The 19,163-nt window shown below is 36.6% G+C and overlaps 2 protein-coding genes across 4 annotated transcripts; both read right to left on the reverse strand.

Annotated features, from left to right (window-relative positions):
* Window positions 1-3,730: 3,730 nt before the first annotated feature.
* LOC113349536 (receptor-like serine/threonine-protein kinase ALE2) lies at window positions 3,731-9,898 on the reverse strand. 3 transcript variants are annotated; one of them, XM_026593509.1, is made up of 12 exons: window positions 9,267-9,898; window positions 8,594-8,719; window positions 7,790-8,494; window positions 7,422-7,646; window positions 7,251-7,322; window positions 7,036-7,116; window positions 6,857-6,931; window positions 6,358-6,729; window positions 5,985-6,242; window positions 5,315-5,701; window positions 4,982-5,225; window positions 3,731-4,775 (listed from the first exon to the last, which is right to left on the reverse strand). In XM_026593509.1, the coding sequence occupies exons 1-12, from the start codon at window positions 9,355-9,357 to the stop codon at window positions 4,076-4,078; spliced, it is 3,336 nt and encodes a 1,111-aa protein (XP_026449294.1). In that variant the 5' UTR covers window positions 9,358-9,898; the 3' UTR covers window positions 3,731-4,075. The 3 variants fall into 3 exon arrangements, with proteins under 3 accessions (XP_026449294.1, XP_026449292.1, XP_026449293.1); XM_026593507.1 differs by having other exon boundaries at window positions 7,251-7,343; XM_026593508.1 differs by having other exon boundaries at window positions 4,076-4,775; window positions 5,315-5,698; window positions 7,251-7,343; window positions 9,267-9,897.
* Window positions 9,899-13,102: 3,204 nt separating this feature from the next.
* On the reverse strand, window positions 13,103-17,030 carry LOC113349537 (zinc finger CCCH domain-containing protein 64-like). Its single transcript, XM_026593510.1, has 9 exons — window positions 16,906-17,030; window positions 16,541-16,814; window positions 16,308-16,437; window positions 15,981-16,100; window positions 15,110-15,227; window positions 14,364-14,794; window positions 13,962-14,247; window positions 13,647-13,886; window positions 13,103-13,484 (listed from the first exon to the last, which is right to left on the reverse strand). Exons 1-9 carry the CDS (start codon window positions 16,978-16,980, stop codon window positions 13,356-13,358), a joined length of 1,803 nt encoding a protein of 600 aa, XP_026449295.1. The 5' UTR covers window positions 16,981-17,030; the 3' UTR covers window positions 13,103-13,355.
* Window positions 17,031-19,163: the final 2,133 nt, after the last annotated feature.

The following is a 19,163-nucleotide window of genomic DNA, read 5'->3' on the forward strand; positions in this document are numbered from 1 at the left end:
TATAGTCCTTTTATTTATGGGGTCTACACATAGAGTAAATATAGGACCTCATATTTAAAAAACCATCTCCAACAGTGAGAATTTTAACCCTTAGAATTAAAAGAAAATCGATTAAAAACATGACGTGGAGGTGCAACCGGAGGTGTAGATAACACCTTCTTGAACACCTTCATATTTAGTAATTGGTCCTTCCTAACTTGTAAGACCCTACTGTTGAAGATGAATTTATGCTAAACGAGAGTCAAAAATCCTATGTGTCACTAAAAATAAATAGATCCACCATCTCTAGGAGATGCTCTTATGTATAATAAAAACCACAAACGGACGGAGAAAAAAATTATGAGCTTTTAGTCAAATGGTCAACATATTTTCGGATTAGTTTTGTTTTTTAGTCCACCTATGTGCCACATGTGGAGAATGTTTTTGTCGCTGCCGGTATAGAATTTTTGACTCGGGATATGATATGAGTGTGACCGGTGCTAGAGACCATGTGATCATAGGGTGGGCTTGAATCTTTTCTTAGGTCTGACTTGAGCTTAAAATTCACAAACATACTCAAAAAAATCTATGGAAAAAATGGCATTCTGCCTTATTGAAGGGTGTTTTGAGGCATACCCATATTTTTTGAGGCATACAAAGTTATTTATCTAAATAGTGTAAGTTGATAAGGGGTGTTCTAAGGTTAGTTAAATTACTTAGATAACCTTGACTTATTTATTTATCTTTTATTAAAGGATGTCACAGGGGGCTTTTATTAAAAAAGCAAAATAGGTTCATTAGACATCATTAGAAACATCAATGGGAAGTAGCCGAGCGACAAGCTGGGCTCCTACACCTTTCTGAATAACAATGCTAGCCTATGAAAAAGAGAACCACCGATTTTATAGTTTGCGTCATGACTAGCTAAGCAATTTCTCAATCTTTTCAAACGTAAAGTTGTATCAGCACTAAGTTCACCGAAGGAGGAGAAAGCCAATATGCCAATACCGTACCCTTGAGTCGTGCATTTGTCAAGATATTTAGTACACTTTCGGGTGACTGCTTCAGAGATGGCATGCCCAGGTATAAAGTTGCAAGTTCTAGCACTTGCGAAGGGCGACGCACCAGTAACATCAAAGCACACATCATTTCCATCTATCCAGTTATATACCAAAGATCAGCAGGTTTCAAACCGCAATAGTTATTTTAATTAATTTTATCTTTTAAAAAAATTATTTTATATTTAGAAAAAAAAAATCTATTTTAAAAAAAAAAAATCTGAAACATTCACCATTTTTTTCAAAAATTTGTAAATTACTTTTTTTAATTTATTTTTTTCTTTTTACAATTTTTTATTTATTTTTCTAAATTTAGTTTTATTAAAAAAATATATTTTTTTCAAAAATAAAATCGAGATGCTTAAATGATGCTATAGAACCTTCACACTTTTTGTTGTATCAGTCAGTGTTTGTCAAATTTTCAATCAGTAACATGGCTGTGAGATTGATAACAAACTTAAAATTCTCTTTCAATAACGTATCTTAAATGGGCTGGTAGTGGTATAAGGCTTTCTTAGAAATGATTTTTTAGGACCATGATTTTTTTGAGGGGACCATGGTTTTATTAGGCCACCTTCCCTATAGTGATAAGGGATGTCCTAAAACGTTGAAATGACTAACCTACTCTTAACCTAATTTAATTTAAAACCAACCTAATAACCACCTATATATATATAACCACCACCTCCTCCCACCACCACCGCCCACCACCTCCGATTATACCAACCACCGATTACCACCACCACCGCCCACCACTGCCGATTACCACCACCACCACCTCCGATTATCACCACCACCAACCACCGATTACCACCACCACCTCCTCCCACCACCACCACCACCGCCTATTTAAGAAATGTAACAACATAAATGCAATCACAATTAAGTTCTGTTACATGATAATTTTATCGAGTATAAAAGACGCCAGCCGCAGCCTGATTCTGCCATGGGACCACTCCGGATGTATTTTCCAACAAACCCTTCACTTTAATTTGATTTTGATTGCTTCAATCGAATATAAATCATCAAAATAGGGTTTTAGTAGGAGTTACAGAGCCATGTTCGGTTAGGCCGATTTTCCAAAAAACCCTACTTTACTAACCGAACTTCTTGAAAATGAATAACACGAAGAACAGTTCGGTTCTATTGGATTTAAAACTAAGTCACCGAACTCTCTGTTCGGTTGTTTCGCAAAAAAATTTAAAACTATAAAGTAACCGAACTCCACCCTTAGAACCGGAAAAAAAAACAAATCCAGTCTAACCGAACTGTGTTGTTGTGGCCACTATCTTGAGTTCCAAAATAACCGAACTTAGCCAATAGAGTTCGGTTTTTTCGCAAAAAATTTTAAAACTACAAAGTAACCGAACTTAGCCAATAGAGTTCGGTTGATTCGCAAAAAATACTTTTAACCGAACTCCTTGTATTAGAACAACAGAAGTCCATAAGTTCGGTTCCTTCGCAAAATAAGGATATCACCGAACTTTAGTTTACGAAAATAATGAGAAGTCCACAAGTTCGGTTCGTTCGCAAAAATGTTAAGTTTTCTTTGTAACCGAACTCTACCTTTGAAACTTCGTAACCGAACTCTACCTAATTCGCCAAGAAATAAATTTCGTAGTAACCGAACGTTTGCCTAATTGCACATATGAATATATAAGCCAGTTCGGTTGATTTGCAAAATATGTTGAAGTTTGCGAACCAACTGAACTTCTAACAATAGGTTACCTTTAACCTGCAGTTCGGTTGGGAACTTGGTTGCGTTGAAGTTTGCGAACTAACCGAACACACAAGATGTACCCAAATAAATTGTCAAGTTCAAAGTTCGGTTACCTACCATTTTATCCTAGATAACCGAACATTACACTGTACGACCAAAACCTCCATTAACGAGCGAGTTCGGTGACCTGTGTGTTTGGAAAACGTAACCGAACTACACTTTCAGGTGTGTTCGGTTACATGTTCTTGACATACGGTAACCGAACTGACCCAAATCTACATAAAAATTTACATTTTTTTTGAAAGTTTGGAGCAATTCAACCAACATTATCTAAGTTTGAAGCACACCTGGGTACCCAAATACCCTTCCTCCGGTTGTGGTTGGTAAAATCCATCGTTTTTCATGTTTTCCTTCTTCATCTTCTCTAACTTTACTCTCTCAATAATTCTACTTCTTTAAAAAAAAAACATCTGATTTTTTAATCACTAATTATATTTAACTTAATCATCTCACTAATCATTACACTAACTATTATTAACACTAACTAATCATCACTCAAAATTAATTAGGAGGGTAATGTACGTATTAATATAAATATCCAGATAAGGGGTGACCTAGATTTACTTCTAATGTCTTTACCCAAAATAAAACCATGGTCCGTCCCCAAAAAAACCATGGTCCCCAAAAACTCGTTCTTTCTTAGTAACATCAAATGGGCTAGTCAGTAGAAGGACTGGGCTAAGAACAAAAACCAACCAAAATTGCTAAACCAAATATTTTTTGGGCTAAATTCAGGGACGGGCTATAGCCCAGATTAGCCCCTTCATAGGCCCGTCCACTTTGCGAATGAGTTTGCTGATCTCTTTTGGGAGAAACAGCTACAGATATTCCATTGCCACAGTGAAGATAGCACCATAGATCTAGTTTTCACTGAGGATGTAAGGAGATGACGCGAAACGAATGCAAGGGACAATGTTGCCTCAACTAAGATGCAGCATTAGTGATGGAAACTCAAATATCCAATTACCATGCTCTTACAGAATTTAAGTTCTTTCCAGACAATATACTATTACAAGGTGAGAAAAAGAAAAAATTGCATGTACAATATGATTTTCTCCTATGAACATAAGTTACATCAATGAGCAAAAAAAACATCTCAAATCTTGAAGTCCTTCACCAGTCACCGAAATAACAGTGACCAATCAATTCTCCAAGGTTAACTTCTGCAACCATTTTTGAAGTTCTAAGGACTGGATTGGTCATGAAACCGTCATGGATGATGAATATTCTCAAGTGTTCTTGACAGCATGCAGAAACTTCAGCGAGGACCTGCCCATAGTCTGAATGCAAATCTATGCTCACTCATGCTTCCGGCAGGTATTCCTCGCACCCTATCCCAAAACTGACTGCTTCTCGCGGTTCTTAACGGTCCCGAACTAGAATGCCTTCTAAAAGATTCTAATGAACTCTTGTCAAAACCTGGTGAACTAGTGAATATGTCTGATACAGATAACGGCCTTGTCATTTCTTGAGAAGAATCAAAATCATAATCGATTATTCTATAATCAGCTCGTGAAGAAGGTTCTGGAGGTAGATCAGAACCTGTACTAGTTCTGGTATCAGTTCTTAGAAGCGTTAAATCCTCTTGGCTAGAACTTTCTGATACTACTACGTTATTTTCATCGCATTCATTACATACTAACTTTAAGGCTTGGACAACTTCACCCATAAAAGGACGGTTAGATACCTCTGGTTGTATACACATTGAAGCTATCGCGGCTACTTTGGCTACGCTATCGAATGAAACAGACCCAATAGATGGATCAATGATCATTTCCAAGCTATCTGAATTATTAAGAAGCGGACGTGCCCAGGTAACCAAGTTCTCTTGACCTTGTGGTCGTGACATGTCTACAGGTTTCCTTCCTGTCAGAAGCTCGAGAAGAACTACACCGTAACTATAAACATCACTCTTGACAAGAAGATGACCCGTCATTGCATATTCTGGAGCTACATATCTGAAAAAGGGAATTTCGGAACATGAATTTTAGGAGATTACTGCAAGCAATATAACTAGCTACCTATATGTAACCAGAAGATCTGAGCATAGGCAATTTCGCCTTTAATCTAGACAAATTTTTCATGAGAAAGGCGAAGAAACATTGGTAACAAGTAGCTTGCCAAAAATAATAAATTCGATAAAGAAACAAGAATGAATTCATACCCAAAAGTTCCCATAATGTGAGTCGAGATGTGCTTGTTTCCATCATCCAGGGCTGTTCTAGCCAAACCGAAATCAGACACCTTGGGAGTAAAATCATTCTCCAGCAAGATATTGCTGGACTTGAAATCCCGATGAATCACGCGAGGGTTTGAGTCTTCGTGTAAATAAGATAAACCACGAGCAGAACCAAGTGCAATTTTCAACCGCGAACTCCAATCAAGTGGCATAATTTTCTTTCCCACACCTGTAGCGCGAAATAGAACAAAACCAACGAAAATGTGAGAGGATCTTTTATTTGCGAGAACATGATGAATGTAAAACCATTATACGTACCATGTAAGTGAGAATCCACGCTGCCATTTGGAACGAGTTCATAAACCAAGCATCGAGAGCGTTCCTCTGTGCATATTCCAATCAATTTTACCAAGTTCCTGTGATGCAAACGGCTAAGCATCTCAACCTCAGCCAAGAATTCTCGACCACCTTGCAGATCATTTCTTTTGAGAACTTTAACAGCCACCTTTGCCCCGTCATCAAGAATACCATAGTAAACAAGTCCAAAACCGCCTTCTCCGAGTATTTTTGATGCATCAAAGTTATTTGTTGCTTTTAAAATCTCACCTATACTAAATGTTTTAGCCGATCCCGTATATGTTCCAATGCTAGAGCAAGATGTAGAGCTTAACCCACCACCTAATATCATGGCTTTGTCCATAGCTGCTGTATTAAAATTTCAAATTAGTGTTGGATACTTCGATATCCAATTGAACTTAAAGTACCGCCTCTCATGCAACGATTTTTCCCATTGATATACTTCCATAACATTATTCCTTGTAACTACTATATACTGGAAGTTGGTCAAAAAATAGAAAACTAAATATCGACTTATTAAAATGGCTGCGGTTTAGGTAGTCCAGAAACTATCTTTATGAATCCTGGTAGTTTTTCCATAAAAAATAAAGAAGAATAACTGGCAATTTAACACTTGTTGCGAAATTATTACCTGAGGATTTCGATGGTGGTACTAAGCCCGAATTGTCTCCCTGCTTTCTCAACAATAGCCAAGCAACTCCCATACATAATCCAATGACTATCACCGATGATAAAACTATGATAGAAATCATGTTCCCGCCAATCCCTCCTTTCTTTCTCATTTGAATATTAACTGCGAGAGGATGCATTGTCCTTCCGTGATTTCCATGTACAGAATTTAACCCTCCATTTAGCATGGAGGGAGCTGAAGGCGGTGAGGGAGGAAGACCTGAAAGAGATTAAGAAGTTAACAGAAATACATACTCCCAACATGTTGACAAAGATAGATGGCAAAGAAGAAAGAAAACGTAAGCAAACATAGGAAGGAGGCTCTTATAGTATACCTGGATATTCAACGTATAATACTTCGTGATCACCAAAGATAGAAGTTTTTAGGAAAACCCGTTTTTTCCAAAACTGTTCATAGGTAAAATGTGCCGTGGCATTGTCGAATTTTTCACCAAATGGTGCCAGATCAATGTGAACAATGGTCTTATCTAACTGCTTTCCATCTGCATTTGCTCCCATAATACGAACTTGACTTTGTTGCATAAAAACCCCGGCTGCTACTTGCTCGGCCAGTTCTGTAACTAATGGGAAGAAGGTAATTAAGGCAACTTTAAAACGAAGTCCAACTTGCATTGGCCAAACACAGCCACAGAATGCTCCTGGAGGTGTATTAACAAATGGCTCTGTACATGACACTGACGTACAATCTACAAATCCAGAAAAACGAACTCATTAGGGACACTGTGACGTCAAAGTTTAGCATCACTTTCTTTGATTGAGGCCAAGTAAAGTAGTTTTAACATACACTTCAAATGTTATAGCTTTGTGTATTACCTTCATTAGGAGGTGGAGGTGGTAATGCTAGGACAGGTGTTGGAAAGTGAGGTTTCGACTTCGGTCCAAAAGCTCCTAACAAAGAAAATTTTATAGGTTAGATGAACACAAAACAAATCAAATAATTTTGAAAACAAAATATTAAGGAAAAGTATATTATAATAGTTCTTTATCCATACTTTTGGCTCCGCCAGTTGAAATTGTTGATATGGATGGAGGTGTGGGAGAAGGAGATGGGGATGATGGGAAGTCAGCAGGACCTGAAATGTAGACACTGCGTGAATTATTTATGAAATTATGCAATTACCTTGACATTACGAATAAGGTTTTCTACAAAATAAGTCAAAAGGACGACTGTAAGACAAATAATGGATCACTTTTTAGTCAATCATACCTTTCTTTTTGGGTATATGAAGACGGTGCCTTGGTCTATTTCTCTCCGGGAGTACAGTTGGAGGTTCTGAAGCTGCAGGAGAAATAAGAAAGCCTTCACTGCAAATTAAACATATTAAAGATGCAAATGAAACAACTCAGCCAAATAAATAATTTAAACAAAATTCCAAACCTTGGCCACCAGAAGGAGGAGGTAAATATGCTATCGGTTCAGGAGCAGACATCCTGGGCTTCTTATTTGCATAGTTTACGGGTGATGATGCGGGAACGTGTAGCCTCTTGTGGGCATTATTTGGTCTCATGGGCTCTTGTGGTGCATGAGTTTTAACAGGAACTTTGTAGCTCGTTTGACCGACTCTGGGGGGAGGAGCTGACACCGGAGTTACAATGGGAGTGTCTGCCAAATACCAGAAATCTTAAAAGATCAGAAACCATGCAGGTTGTTGAGTTGATTGTCAGAGTATATCAAAAATGAAGGCACCAAACAGTTAAGCCCAACTGTACAAGGAAACAATGGCAGTGGTATAACAGAAACAATACCTGGTGTATGAGACGAAGAAGTTGGTGGTATGGGGGGTGGAAGCTCTATAATGGGCATTGGTGGTGGTGCTTGATTTTGTGCTTGCGATGTTAATGGAGGTAACGAATTCAATATGGGAGGCATTGGTGGAGGTGATGAATTCTGTATTGGAAACAAAGGTGGAGGTGCTGAATATTTTATTGGGAACATCGGTGGAGGAGCTGAATCTTGTATCGGGAACATTGGTGGAGGTGATGAATCTTGTATCGGTAACATTGGTGGAGGCGCTGAATTTTGTGACGATAACATTGGTGGAGGAGCTGAATTCTGTATTGGGAACATTGGTGGAGGAGCTGAATTTTGTATTGGGAACATTGGTGGAGGTGCTGAATTTTGTATTGGGAACATTGGTGGAGGTGCTGAATTCTGTATTGGCAATGTCGGTGGAGGTGCTGAATCTTGTATTGGGAACATTGGCGGTGGTGCTGAATCTTGTATCGGGAACATTGGTGGAGGCGCTGAATTTTGTATCGGGAACATTGGTGGAGGCGCTGAATTTTGCACGGGGAACATTGGTGGAGGTGCTGAATCTTCTATTGGCAACAGTGGTGGAGGTGCTGAATTTTCTATCGGGAACATTAGTGGAGGGTTCAATGGTATCGATACAACTGGCCCTTCATTATTCTGTGGAATAGGAGGGATCCCCAGTGTAGAGTCTAATGAACCTGGATCATTAAACCAACATTAGCATACCAAATCCGAAATTAAAACAAAAAACACCAAGCCAACATTTAAAATTCAATCAGCAATGTATCAACAATTACCTTCCAAGGGTGTGGCTGGACTTTGTGCATTGGTTGGTGGCGAGCTTTCATCGAAAAGAGAGGGAGGTGCTCTGTCATCAGGAAGAATTACAAAAGAAGTTTCTGGCGACGGAGATAAATCGGAACCTGCTAAGATTATTACATTGAATGGTCATTAAACAAAACCTGTGGAATCCTAAACACTACTAGTGCAAATATATCAGTATCAAGGGTAGACCATGGGCTAAGAACTTGAAAGTATCCTATCTAAATGCCGACGGTACAACAATCCCCCGATTAATAATTAGTACATGATAAAACAAAATGTTCTTGTGAAGATTAGATGGATTATTTTCACAATGGCTTCATCCTTATTCTCTTGAACACATAGTTTTGCTTGGACTTGCATTTTGTAAGCTTAAAACACCACTGAATCCCACAATAAGTCAAAGATTGTCCAATAGTAGTCAAATTAAACTGAAGAATCTATCAATTTCAACCTCATTCTATTATTTATGATAGATTATCTAATCTCAATCACATTTCCAAATTAGTACAGATTTTCCAGATCCCCAAATTATCCTAGAAAAGAAAATATTCCTTACCTAACATGAATTTTCATCACATCATGAAATAACCCAAACTGAGAAATTAAAAAATCAAAAAAGAATATTGAAAATTTAATTATTATTACCTGTAATAGATCCATGAATTGCTGTAGTGCTGGTGATGATGATGAACAAGAAAAGTAGCATTATGAAATCAACCTCTTTCATTCTTCTCATTCTCTCATCAAAAAAACAAAATAATGAGCAAAGAAATCTTGAAATCCACAGCAAGAGGATTATAAAAACATTGGGTAATCTTCAAGGAAGAACAAACAAAAGAAAAAGCTACTAAGATTTTGAGACAAAGACCCACATTCAGTAGTAAGTAAGACTAGTAGTAACTGATAAGCAATGAAAAGAAGAAGAAAATCTAAAAACCCATTCTGAATGGATTGCAAATGGAAGAAGAAGAAAAAAAAACAATGCTTTTAATAAAAATTAATTTAGAGAATAAATGAAAATATGTACTTTTTTCAGTAAAAAATTCTGTCATGCATGAGAGTGAGAGATAGAAAATGAGTTAATAAGTTGAGTTACTATCACAGAGAGAACAGACAATAGAATAGATATTCAAAGAACTGACACAAACCCACTAACAGAAATGTACTGTAAATGTAGAAAAATACATTCTGAAGGTGGTGATAGTGGGAGAGATTAAACTGAATAATCCATCATAATAATAAAATTAAGTAAAGAAGACTGTGAAAGCTGAGCTTAAGAATCTTCATTATGTGAGAATTTTAATAGACTTTCTTTTTTCAGCTTTGGGTTTAAGTAAAGAGTAATGAAGTGTGTTTGACTACTTTATGGAATTTAGATTTAGACAAGGACAAAATGGTTTAGAGGTCAAACAGTATTGACAGCTTAACACACACACTTTATGCCAGGGTTTGGATACTTTAGAAAATCTTGTTTAGGGAGTAGTATAAGATAATCTTTGACATTTCTGAAATGATAATAATGTAGCAAAGTGGACCCTAAAAGAATATGGATATTGTACACTACACCCATGCACATGTGTTTTGGGTATTTTAATACATCCCATTACTGTTCACATCACACCTGCTCTGAGTTTTGTGTCTGGGCCCTCTGGAGTTTGTTTGTGGTTAAAAAAATGTAAGAAATATGTTTCGAGGCATACCAAAAAAATTTTTTAAGCCATAGAATACCAGGTAGTAAAACCTATAACCCCATATCAACGATATTTGATAATGACAGTAATATCCTTATCATTTATACTTTTAAATTTAAAAAAAACATTAGTTTTTTAAAGTGTTTTCTGTATTTATAAAACTTAGATCTAGGTTCGGCTGATAACTTATCAGCCGAACTTCACTCTTTAATTGTCGAATATAAGTTCCGCTGACTCGAGCAAAAAATAGCACAGCCGAACTTAGCATTGTTCTTCATAAAGTGAAGTTTGGGTAACATGTTCGTGTTTAATTATCAGCCGAACTGTTCATCAATACTTTCAGAACGAAGATCAATGAGTAGTTCGGCTGGTAATTCGTTTCAATTGTAAGTCGAACTTCACTTTGTAATTAGTCGAAGATGATGAAATTTATAGTCTGGTTAGCGTCAGTTGGAGTAAGAAAGAGAGAAGAGAAGAAAAATAATTATGAAAAAAAAATATTAAAAATTAAATAATTAAATAATAATAATAAAAAAGTCTTATCAAAAAATTAAGTATTTTTATAAAAAAAATTAATTAAATTTTAAGAAAAAATAAATTAATTAATCAAGGTTACCTAAGTAATTTAACTAGCTTTAGACACCTCTTATCAACCTACACTAGTTAGGGTAAGCATTGAGTATGCCTCGAAAAAAATTGGTATGCCTCAAAACAGGTTTCTTAGGGCAAGCACTATGGTGCGGGGCATCCCTTCCGTATCCCTCAAATAAAGGGAAGGGATATGGGTCACAAGGCAGCTCCACTATCGTGCCCTTTCATCCCTTCCCTACATGATACGGAAAATCAGTTTCCGTATGAATAGTGCTATACGGAAATTGAGTATCCGTATTTATTTCCCATTTTTTTTTTTGTTAAGAATTTATTTGTATGGGTAAAAAAAGATATTTTAGAGTAAAAAGAAGAGATATAATAGGTAAAAAAGAAGTTTTAGTAAAAAAAAAAGAGTAAAAAATGAAAGTTTTAGGGTAAAACTTAAAAAACCAAATACGGATACTCAGTTTCCGTCAAAAATGCTACGGATACTGAGTTTTCGTAAAGCAGAAATTTTGAGGGAAACTGAGTATCCGTCACATTTCCCTTCTCTACTACCCGAATCAGATGTGATCCACCTGGTAGGGAAGGAAAGGAATTTCCCTACTTTTGTTGTGATATGGAACACCATATTAATTGCCAATTTGGATTTTTCCCTACAAATGAGGGATAGGGAAGAGAAATGGGCCACCACAGTGCTTCGCCTAAGAAATTTCATGTGAGTATATCGACAGGGGTAGAGCCACATGGGAGGATGGGTATGCAACTGCCCACCCAGCCCAACTGGCTCCCAAGCCCAATTGTGATCACTTAAGCCAAAATTTTGGCATTTTAGTCCATTTACACCCCTAAAATATGTGTCGATTGGTAATCTTCCCACCCATTTTCTAAAATCTGGCTCCGCCAATATTGATCGAGAGTCCCGACTCCCGCCCCGGCATCCTAGTTGCCCTTGAGCTAGAAATACCGTCGGATTAAATACGGATAACCGGGTTAAATGCGGATGACCAGAAAAATAGCAGGTCAAAAACATGTTTATGATATTTGTGTATCATATTCGGGGTTTCCGTACTTGTAAGCAACAAAAGTTGAGAGCTTGTGTGACCATGGCTAAGAAACATAGGGAATGTCAAACAAACGAACAAAAAAATTATTAAGAAAAACAGATATTGTAACCTATGTGAAAAGAACAGAAAGATTGCTCATTTTCTTTCCACCCTTCCGTGCAGCGTTTTGTTCCGGAAATCAAACAAAAAATTATTTACTACTCCTTAGATTATGCCTTGCTCTACCGTTGCATTTAGTCCTGCGCAATTGCCTATACGGAACCCTCGTACACCAATGCACATCGAAAGAGGTAATCCAAGAAAAGAAAAAACAAAAAACAAGAATGGGAAAATGATAAAAGCTCCTTATGATTGCAATTTGCAAACTACGGAAACAAGAGTTAGATAAGTAGGTCAGATGATGATCTAATCCTAAAAATTCATATGAGAAAATGTTACCACCAGGCTGTTGTTCTGGTCACATGACGTTAGGTAAGCAAACCTACCTTTTTGTTTCCTGTGCTTTCGTTCTGTAATGTACACCTGGTGTGATAAAAAGAACAGTGCAGTGATTTTTAAATTCAAGGGTCTGTTTAGTGTGTGTGATTAGACCAAAAAATAGTCCGGGCTGCACCGACAATACTGAATGAAATTTATTAGACTGGGTCTAATGGACCTCCAAGATCCAGGGCTTGAACCCAAAAGCGTGGTGTAAAGTGGCACTATTTGCCTGATTCCCAACTCCTCGAAGCGATTGCTTGGATGTAATCTGGGTGCAATCCAGGCACGCCATTAGAATGGTGCAATCCAGACACGCCATTAGAAATGGCGTACCAAAAAAGCATCATACGCCGTTACAAATGGCGTTTTGGCACTGTTTTATAAAAATTCAAATTCACTATCATATAGACCGTTGGATTCATAATCTTATTGGAAAACTAAAGGCTAATAATGATAAGCCATTTCAAACGGCGTTTTGACTTTGAATGTTGAATTTCCATTAGACTTGGTACTTGAAATTCAGTGACGTGGATCCAAGAAAAAACTTGAATCTTGGACCACGATTAGAGTAAGTCTTAAGCACATTCAAGTTTGTACCATGTACCAATCCGTAGGGTTGGCCAGCCCTGGATCTAGGCCCAAAATCTTGAAATTTAATACTGGAACTAAAAAAAAGGTCAATTTCTAGAGTGTAAACTGTAAAAACAAAATTCGACACAATTACATTATTTTTTAGTGCTTGCATCGGCTGGAAAACTCATTCTCAGATGGAAAATAATACAGTATCTTGAAAGTACAGAACTACAGTTTCCTATAAGACCCCTAGTACAGGACTAGAAAACAAGTTAGTTTGAAGAGTAGGATAAAATACAAAATTTACTTTCGAAGTTAATACGTACTGGATATCAGAGAGTTGGATCAAACATTTGAAATTTTCTCTTAAAGTCATCGACCATTATGATTTCTTCGTCTTTTGAGAGCTTACAATTCCTCCAATCAGCCTTGGTTGCCTTGTCTAAGAGTCCGGCAATAACCTGCAAAAGTGATGAACAAGAGAAATCATTGTTTTCCTTTTTCCGGGCAGTTTAATGTCATGCACTCATGCTCAAGAAATCTTTGTTTCACCCAGAGATAACTTTTCAGTGAACATTATTAACATAATGCCTCAATAGGCTGATGAAATAAGAAATATTTACCTCTCGGCCAAATTGGGCAGGAAATTTCTCGTTATCCTCAACAGGATGTGAGAGGATTGTTCCATCCGGGAGTTCAACATAAAAGAAGCTGGATTTCCGGTCAACTTGTGCCCTCAATGATTTTCTTCCTTCGGAACTTTTATCTGACTTCAGTGATACAAAATTAAATCCTAACTTTCCGGCAGCCATATTAAAAAGTTTTGGAAGAAGGGCTGCTTTTGACAAAGGAATGGGAATCGCCTGCACAAGAAATTACCAATCAGTCTTGAAAATAATTCGGTAGCTACAAATGAAATTGAAGGTAATGAAGTTTACCTGAAGATTAGCATGGGTCCCATGCTTGAAAACCCATTCAAAGAAAACAACTTGTTTGCCTTGTTCCTTAAAGTACATCTTCAGAGCGTTTTGGAATTTTTCTAGCTCAATCTCAGAATTTGGGTCTTCATAAACGGTGTTCGGCAAATGCTCAATAGGTATAATCAGTATATGGTCGTCGACAAGTGGACCCTTTGCTAAGGCAAAATAATAGCTTTCTCCTATACTAATGATGAGATGTTGCTCAATGTTAGGACTTGATAAACAGAACCAACATTCTTTAGACCTGGAAACAAATGTGGTTACTATTAGTACCATGAAAACAGTCATTTTGTCTACTACGTACAACCTAATATAGTTGAGAAGAATAATAAACACAGACATATAAGATATGGCACCAACCTTTCAGTTCTCTGACTTTTTTGCACAATCTTGTCATCCTTGTCCGCCAAGCTATGCTTATAACTGCAATCAGGACCTTTTTCGCACTTTCCTTTGATAATAAAGTCTATACAAACTCCTTTACGGCATTGCTCTCTAGCATCCATATCATGCTGATAATTACATTTTTCACCTCGCGGACAGTTCCCTGAAGATATAAATTTAAAACATAAACCGTCTCCAGCTCCCTTCCTTTGACGTTTTTGGGAGACATCATAACGCCAATATTGATCTTCGTCAACACTATTACTAGGTCGTTTTGCTACATCCTTAGCGTGAGGTGTGGTTTGCACAGTTGTATATGGAGTTAAGGTGGTGTTTGGTGGTCTGTTTGACATCTCATCCGCAGACAACATAGACGCTGGAGTAGGAGAAATCGCATGTATAAACTTCTGCAAAACAGTTAGAAAAACCAATAGTCTCAAAGGTATGGATTTTTTATTTTTCTTGCATGTTGTGAACAAAACATGAACTCTACAATAAACTAATTTTAAGATAAAACTTGTAAGGCCGAAAATCATGATTATAAAATTGACACCTGAAAATCTGGTAAATGGAATGACTGCTTTAATGAATGAAGGAAATCTCTCATTGCCACCTCAGAATAGTAAGTGCAAAGTATAGAGGTGCAATCAAAGTGTATGACAAGAAGTGCAAAATATAGAGGTGTCATATATTTGAATTACAATGAAAACGAAAAAACTGACCTGTTTGTCTTTGTTTCCAACAGGAGCAAGACCCACGAAACGTGTCACATGCTTAGCTTCATGGTTAGAGTATGGCTCGCGGGAGTAAAATACACCTTTAGTACCCGCAAAATGATACCTATCAGACATATACACAATCAGAATCAGAGAAAATAAGAAGAACCTTTTTCTTTCCTAGTATAGAGAAAAATATCATTGACAAGACTCAGGGATCAGAAAACAACTTACTGCTGAAGTACCAAGCAAAGAACCAAAGCGACTAAAAGGAAGCTAGAAGATACAAATTTCATTTTCGCAGTGATTGCTTCTCATTGAGCACACATAGTACACAATTTTTTTAATATAAAATGCTTGTGAAATCGCAAATGTTCGCTTGACGAACTAAATTCAAAGTAAAACCAAGTCTACCACAAACAGTAGAGAATGCTAATCTCCAGCCTTTGTACAAGAACCATGATAGTGTCATCTATTAACGAAATCTATTTCACACACTTAACAAGAAACCCATCTAATATTGTATCTTGGTAAGAGCTTTCGTCTCAGACAGTTTTATGTGGACTGAAATCAACTAACTAGACATCCAGCGCATACTAATCATAGCAACATGATTAACAGTATTCAGTTTATGACCAAGTGATCTAATTGAAAATTAGGAATAACTACGCATAATGACCAATTGATAGTTAGTGACGTTGGCTAGACTGGGTAAGAGTAGCATAGTCGAGACATGCATCTATGGAGTTGATTCAGTTTCATATACCTAAACAAAGAAGTTTGTATGTTCTTCAAAAAAATTCCTAAAAAGAAATACATTCTGGAAAACACTAGCATACGAAATGCCATTAAAATATAAACTCCAACCATCACTTACCGAGGTTTTATCTCTGCAGCCAACTTCGAAATTACAGGATCAGTCCCTGAAGAATCTGTAACTCCAGGAGGAGCTTCTTTAATAACAGCTCCATTTAAAACTCCAGCCGGCCATTCATTAGTAATTATACGTCAAGGAACTCAAGTAAACTAGGTAAATATAAACAAGTCTTAATATTAACAGTCCACAAACAAGTTATACCAAAATTTGACTACCTCCACCCCAATCGGGCAGCTACTGACAACCAATAAACAAGTTGTGCATCTAGAAAACCGAACCATGTAAACATTCTAATCACAAAATACAATAACCAAAAGTAAAGGATATCTGAGGAACAAATCAACAACTCCAGGTTCTTCTGCCCAAGCTCGCAATGCATCCACATCATCTGGACTATATGTTCCAAATAGTTGGCCACTCGAGGAATGCCTACCCGACAAGTAGACCACTGATAACCCTATACAACAGCCCCTTCAAATGTTAATACACACTTCCAATAATAGTTCACAATCTGAGTCTAACATTCTAGAAAAAACAAGAAAAATGTTTAAATTGATTACCATGAAGAGTAAATTTGCCACTGCCTTTTAACCAAAAGAGATTATCACAAACCCTTAATCCATCCATCTTAAACCCTTGATTCTTAGGATCATTAGAAACAACTGAGAGCACTTTAGGTGCACCAATTCCATAATCACCAATAAAGTAAGTAGGGATTGAGATTTGAGACCTTCCTTGAATATAATCAAGAAATTCTTCATTATTTTCAGGTGAATCAGGGAAAAACTGTCCTACACAGAGCAGGACATCAAATGGACCTGCTGATTTGTTTACCTACAACAAAGTTTTTTTTAGCACCGATTAGTAAGAGAAAAAGAGTTAGAAAGAATTTGTCATAAACCCTAAAAAAGTGAGAGAAATTTACCGTTGAGACTCGCTTGTAGAGTTGGTTAAAGCGGCCATTGACGTCTCCACATACAAGAATTCGTGGAGGAGCCATTACTGTTAGAGTAATGCAGCAGAAACAATTCTGTAGCAGAATTTGGTAGAGAATCAATGAACTAGGATTAGCAAATTTAAAATCTGAAATTTAGTTAAGCCGGTTGGATTTCCTTGGGCTATTAGTCCGCCCGGCCCACTATAGAAATCTGATGCAGTTCAAAAAGAACCATTTTTTAGGGACCATGGCTTTTTTTGCGATCATGGTCTTATTAGGCCAACCTCCCTATACTTATAAGGGTGTCCTAAAGTTAGGTAAATACATATTTACCCTTTACTTTAATTGAATTAAAACTTACTCAATAATTATATAAATCTAATCATATACATTTAATCTAAATGAATTTATTAACCAATATCAAAATCAAAATCAAAATCAAAAACAAAAACAGGAGGGGAATCGAAATTTTTTAGTTTTGAAAAAAAAAATTATTCTCTTCTTCTTCTCTCTTTCCTTGACGTTCCTCGTTCGATCGAAAAACCCATCAATCTTTTTAATTCGTTCTTTGATTGAGAAAATTGAGTAGAAATCATCAAAATATGGTTTAAATGGAAGTTAAAGTGGCATGTTCGGTTAGGAATAGTTTTAAAAAAACTAGTTTTGTAACCGAACATTCTGAAATCAAGAACACGAAGAACACTTCGGTTATCACGAATTTAATTTTTCGTAACCGAACTCTGAGTTCGGTTGGTTCGCAAAAAATAGTTTTAACCGAACTCCTCATTGAAAACCAATATATTGTGTTCGGTTGGTCCCCAAAAAATTCTAAAACTAGTTAGTAACCGAACTCTACCCATAAGACAAAAGAAAAAAACACCAATGTAACCGAACTGTTTTATTTTTCTCACTATGTTGAGTTATGATTTAACCGAACTTTGCTTACTCTGTTCGGTTGGTTCGCAAAAATTTCTAAAACTATCTAATAACCGAACTTTACCTATATTACAAAAAGAAAAAAAAATCCAATGTGACCGAACTGTGCTATTTTGCCTACTATGTTGAGTTTCAATTTAACCGAACTTTTCCCACTATGTTCGGTTTGTTCGCAAAAAATCTTAACAAACCGAACTCTTCACTAATTGCATACATGTGGAGTTCGGTTAGATATGTTGTTGGGTTAAAGTTTGCGAACCAACTGAACATTACTCTGTAAATCCTATAAACAAAGTCGGTAACATGTCTGTTACCCGAACGACTAAAAACCTCCATTAAAGAGCGAGTTCGGTAACCTGCGTGTTTGGAAAAAGTAACCGAACTACACTTTCAGATGAGTTCGGTAACCTGTTCTTCACATAAGGTAACCGAACAAGCCCAAATCAACTCTAAAAATTTACAGTTTTTTGAAAATTTGGAGCAATTCAACCAACATTATCTAAGTTTGAAGCATACCTGGGTACCCAAATACTCTTCCTCCGGTTGTGGTTGGTAAAATCCATCGTTTTCATGTTTTCCTTCTTCATCTTCTCTAAATTTACTCTCTCAATAATTCTACTTCTTAAAAAAAACATCTGATTTTTTAATCTCACTAACTATCTTTAACTTAATCATTTTACTAATCATTACACTAACTATTATTAACAATAACTAATCATTACCCAAAATTAATCAGGAGGGTAATTTAGGTATTAATATAAATATCTAGATAAGGGGTGACCTAGATTTACTTCTAATGTCTTACCCAAAATAAAATCATGGTCCCCACAAAAAAACCATGGTCCCAAAAAATGATTCTTCAAAAAATACTCCGGAGCTGTGTATTTATAATGGCATGTCCATTGGGTGTAATTCTTGTTTCCTAATTAGAGCAGTCTTTACTCTCTTTAGTATCCTATCTAGAGTGGAGATTTCTAATTTCGGGGATGGATGATACACCTTCTTTGGCACCAGAGACAGAATTAGAAAGACAAAAGGAAAAATGGATATTGCTTCGTGAAAAATAATTTTATTTTTTATAGAAATGGTTAAAAAATTTGGTTTCCAAGCTAACTTCCAAATTTTCTTGATTTTTTCTCCTATAAGCAAAATATAAGAAAATAATTACACCTCTTGGTGGTGGTCATCACTCAAGGTTGGCAGGAGCCATACCAAGGGGTTAGACCAATCCATACTAGTTTTGCTTTTCTTTGTCCATTGGGTTACATCATGGGCAGCCCCATCTCCTGTTCGGTTAACATAAGAAAAAA

This window comes from Papaver somniferum, chromosome 2 (genome assembly GCF_003573695.1).
Source record: "Papaver somniferum cultivar HN1 chromosome 2, ASM357369v1, whole genome shotgun sequence".
NCBI classification, from domain to species: domain Eukaryota; kingdom Viridiplantae; phylum Streptophyta; class Magnoliopsida; order Ranunculales; family Papaveraceae; genus Papaver; species Papaver somniferum.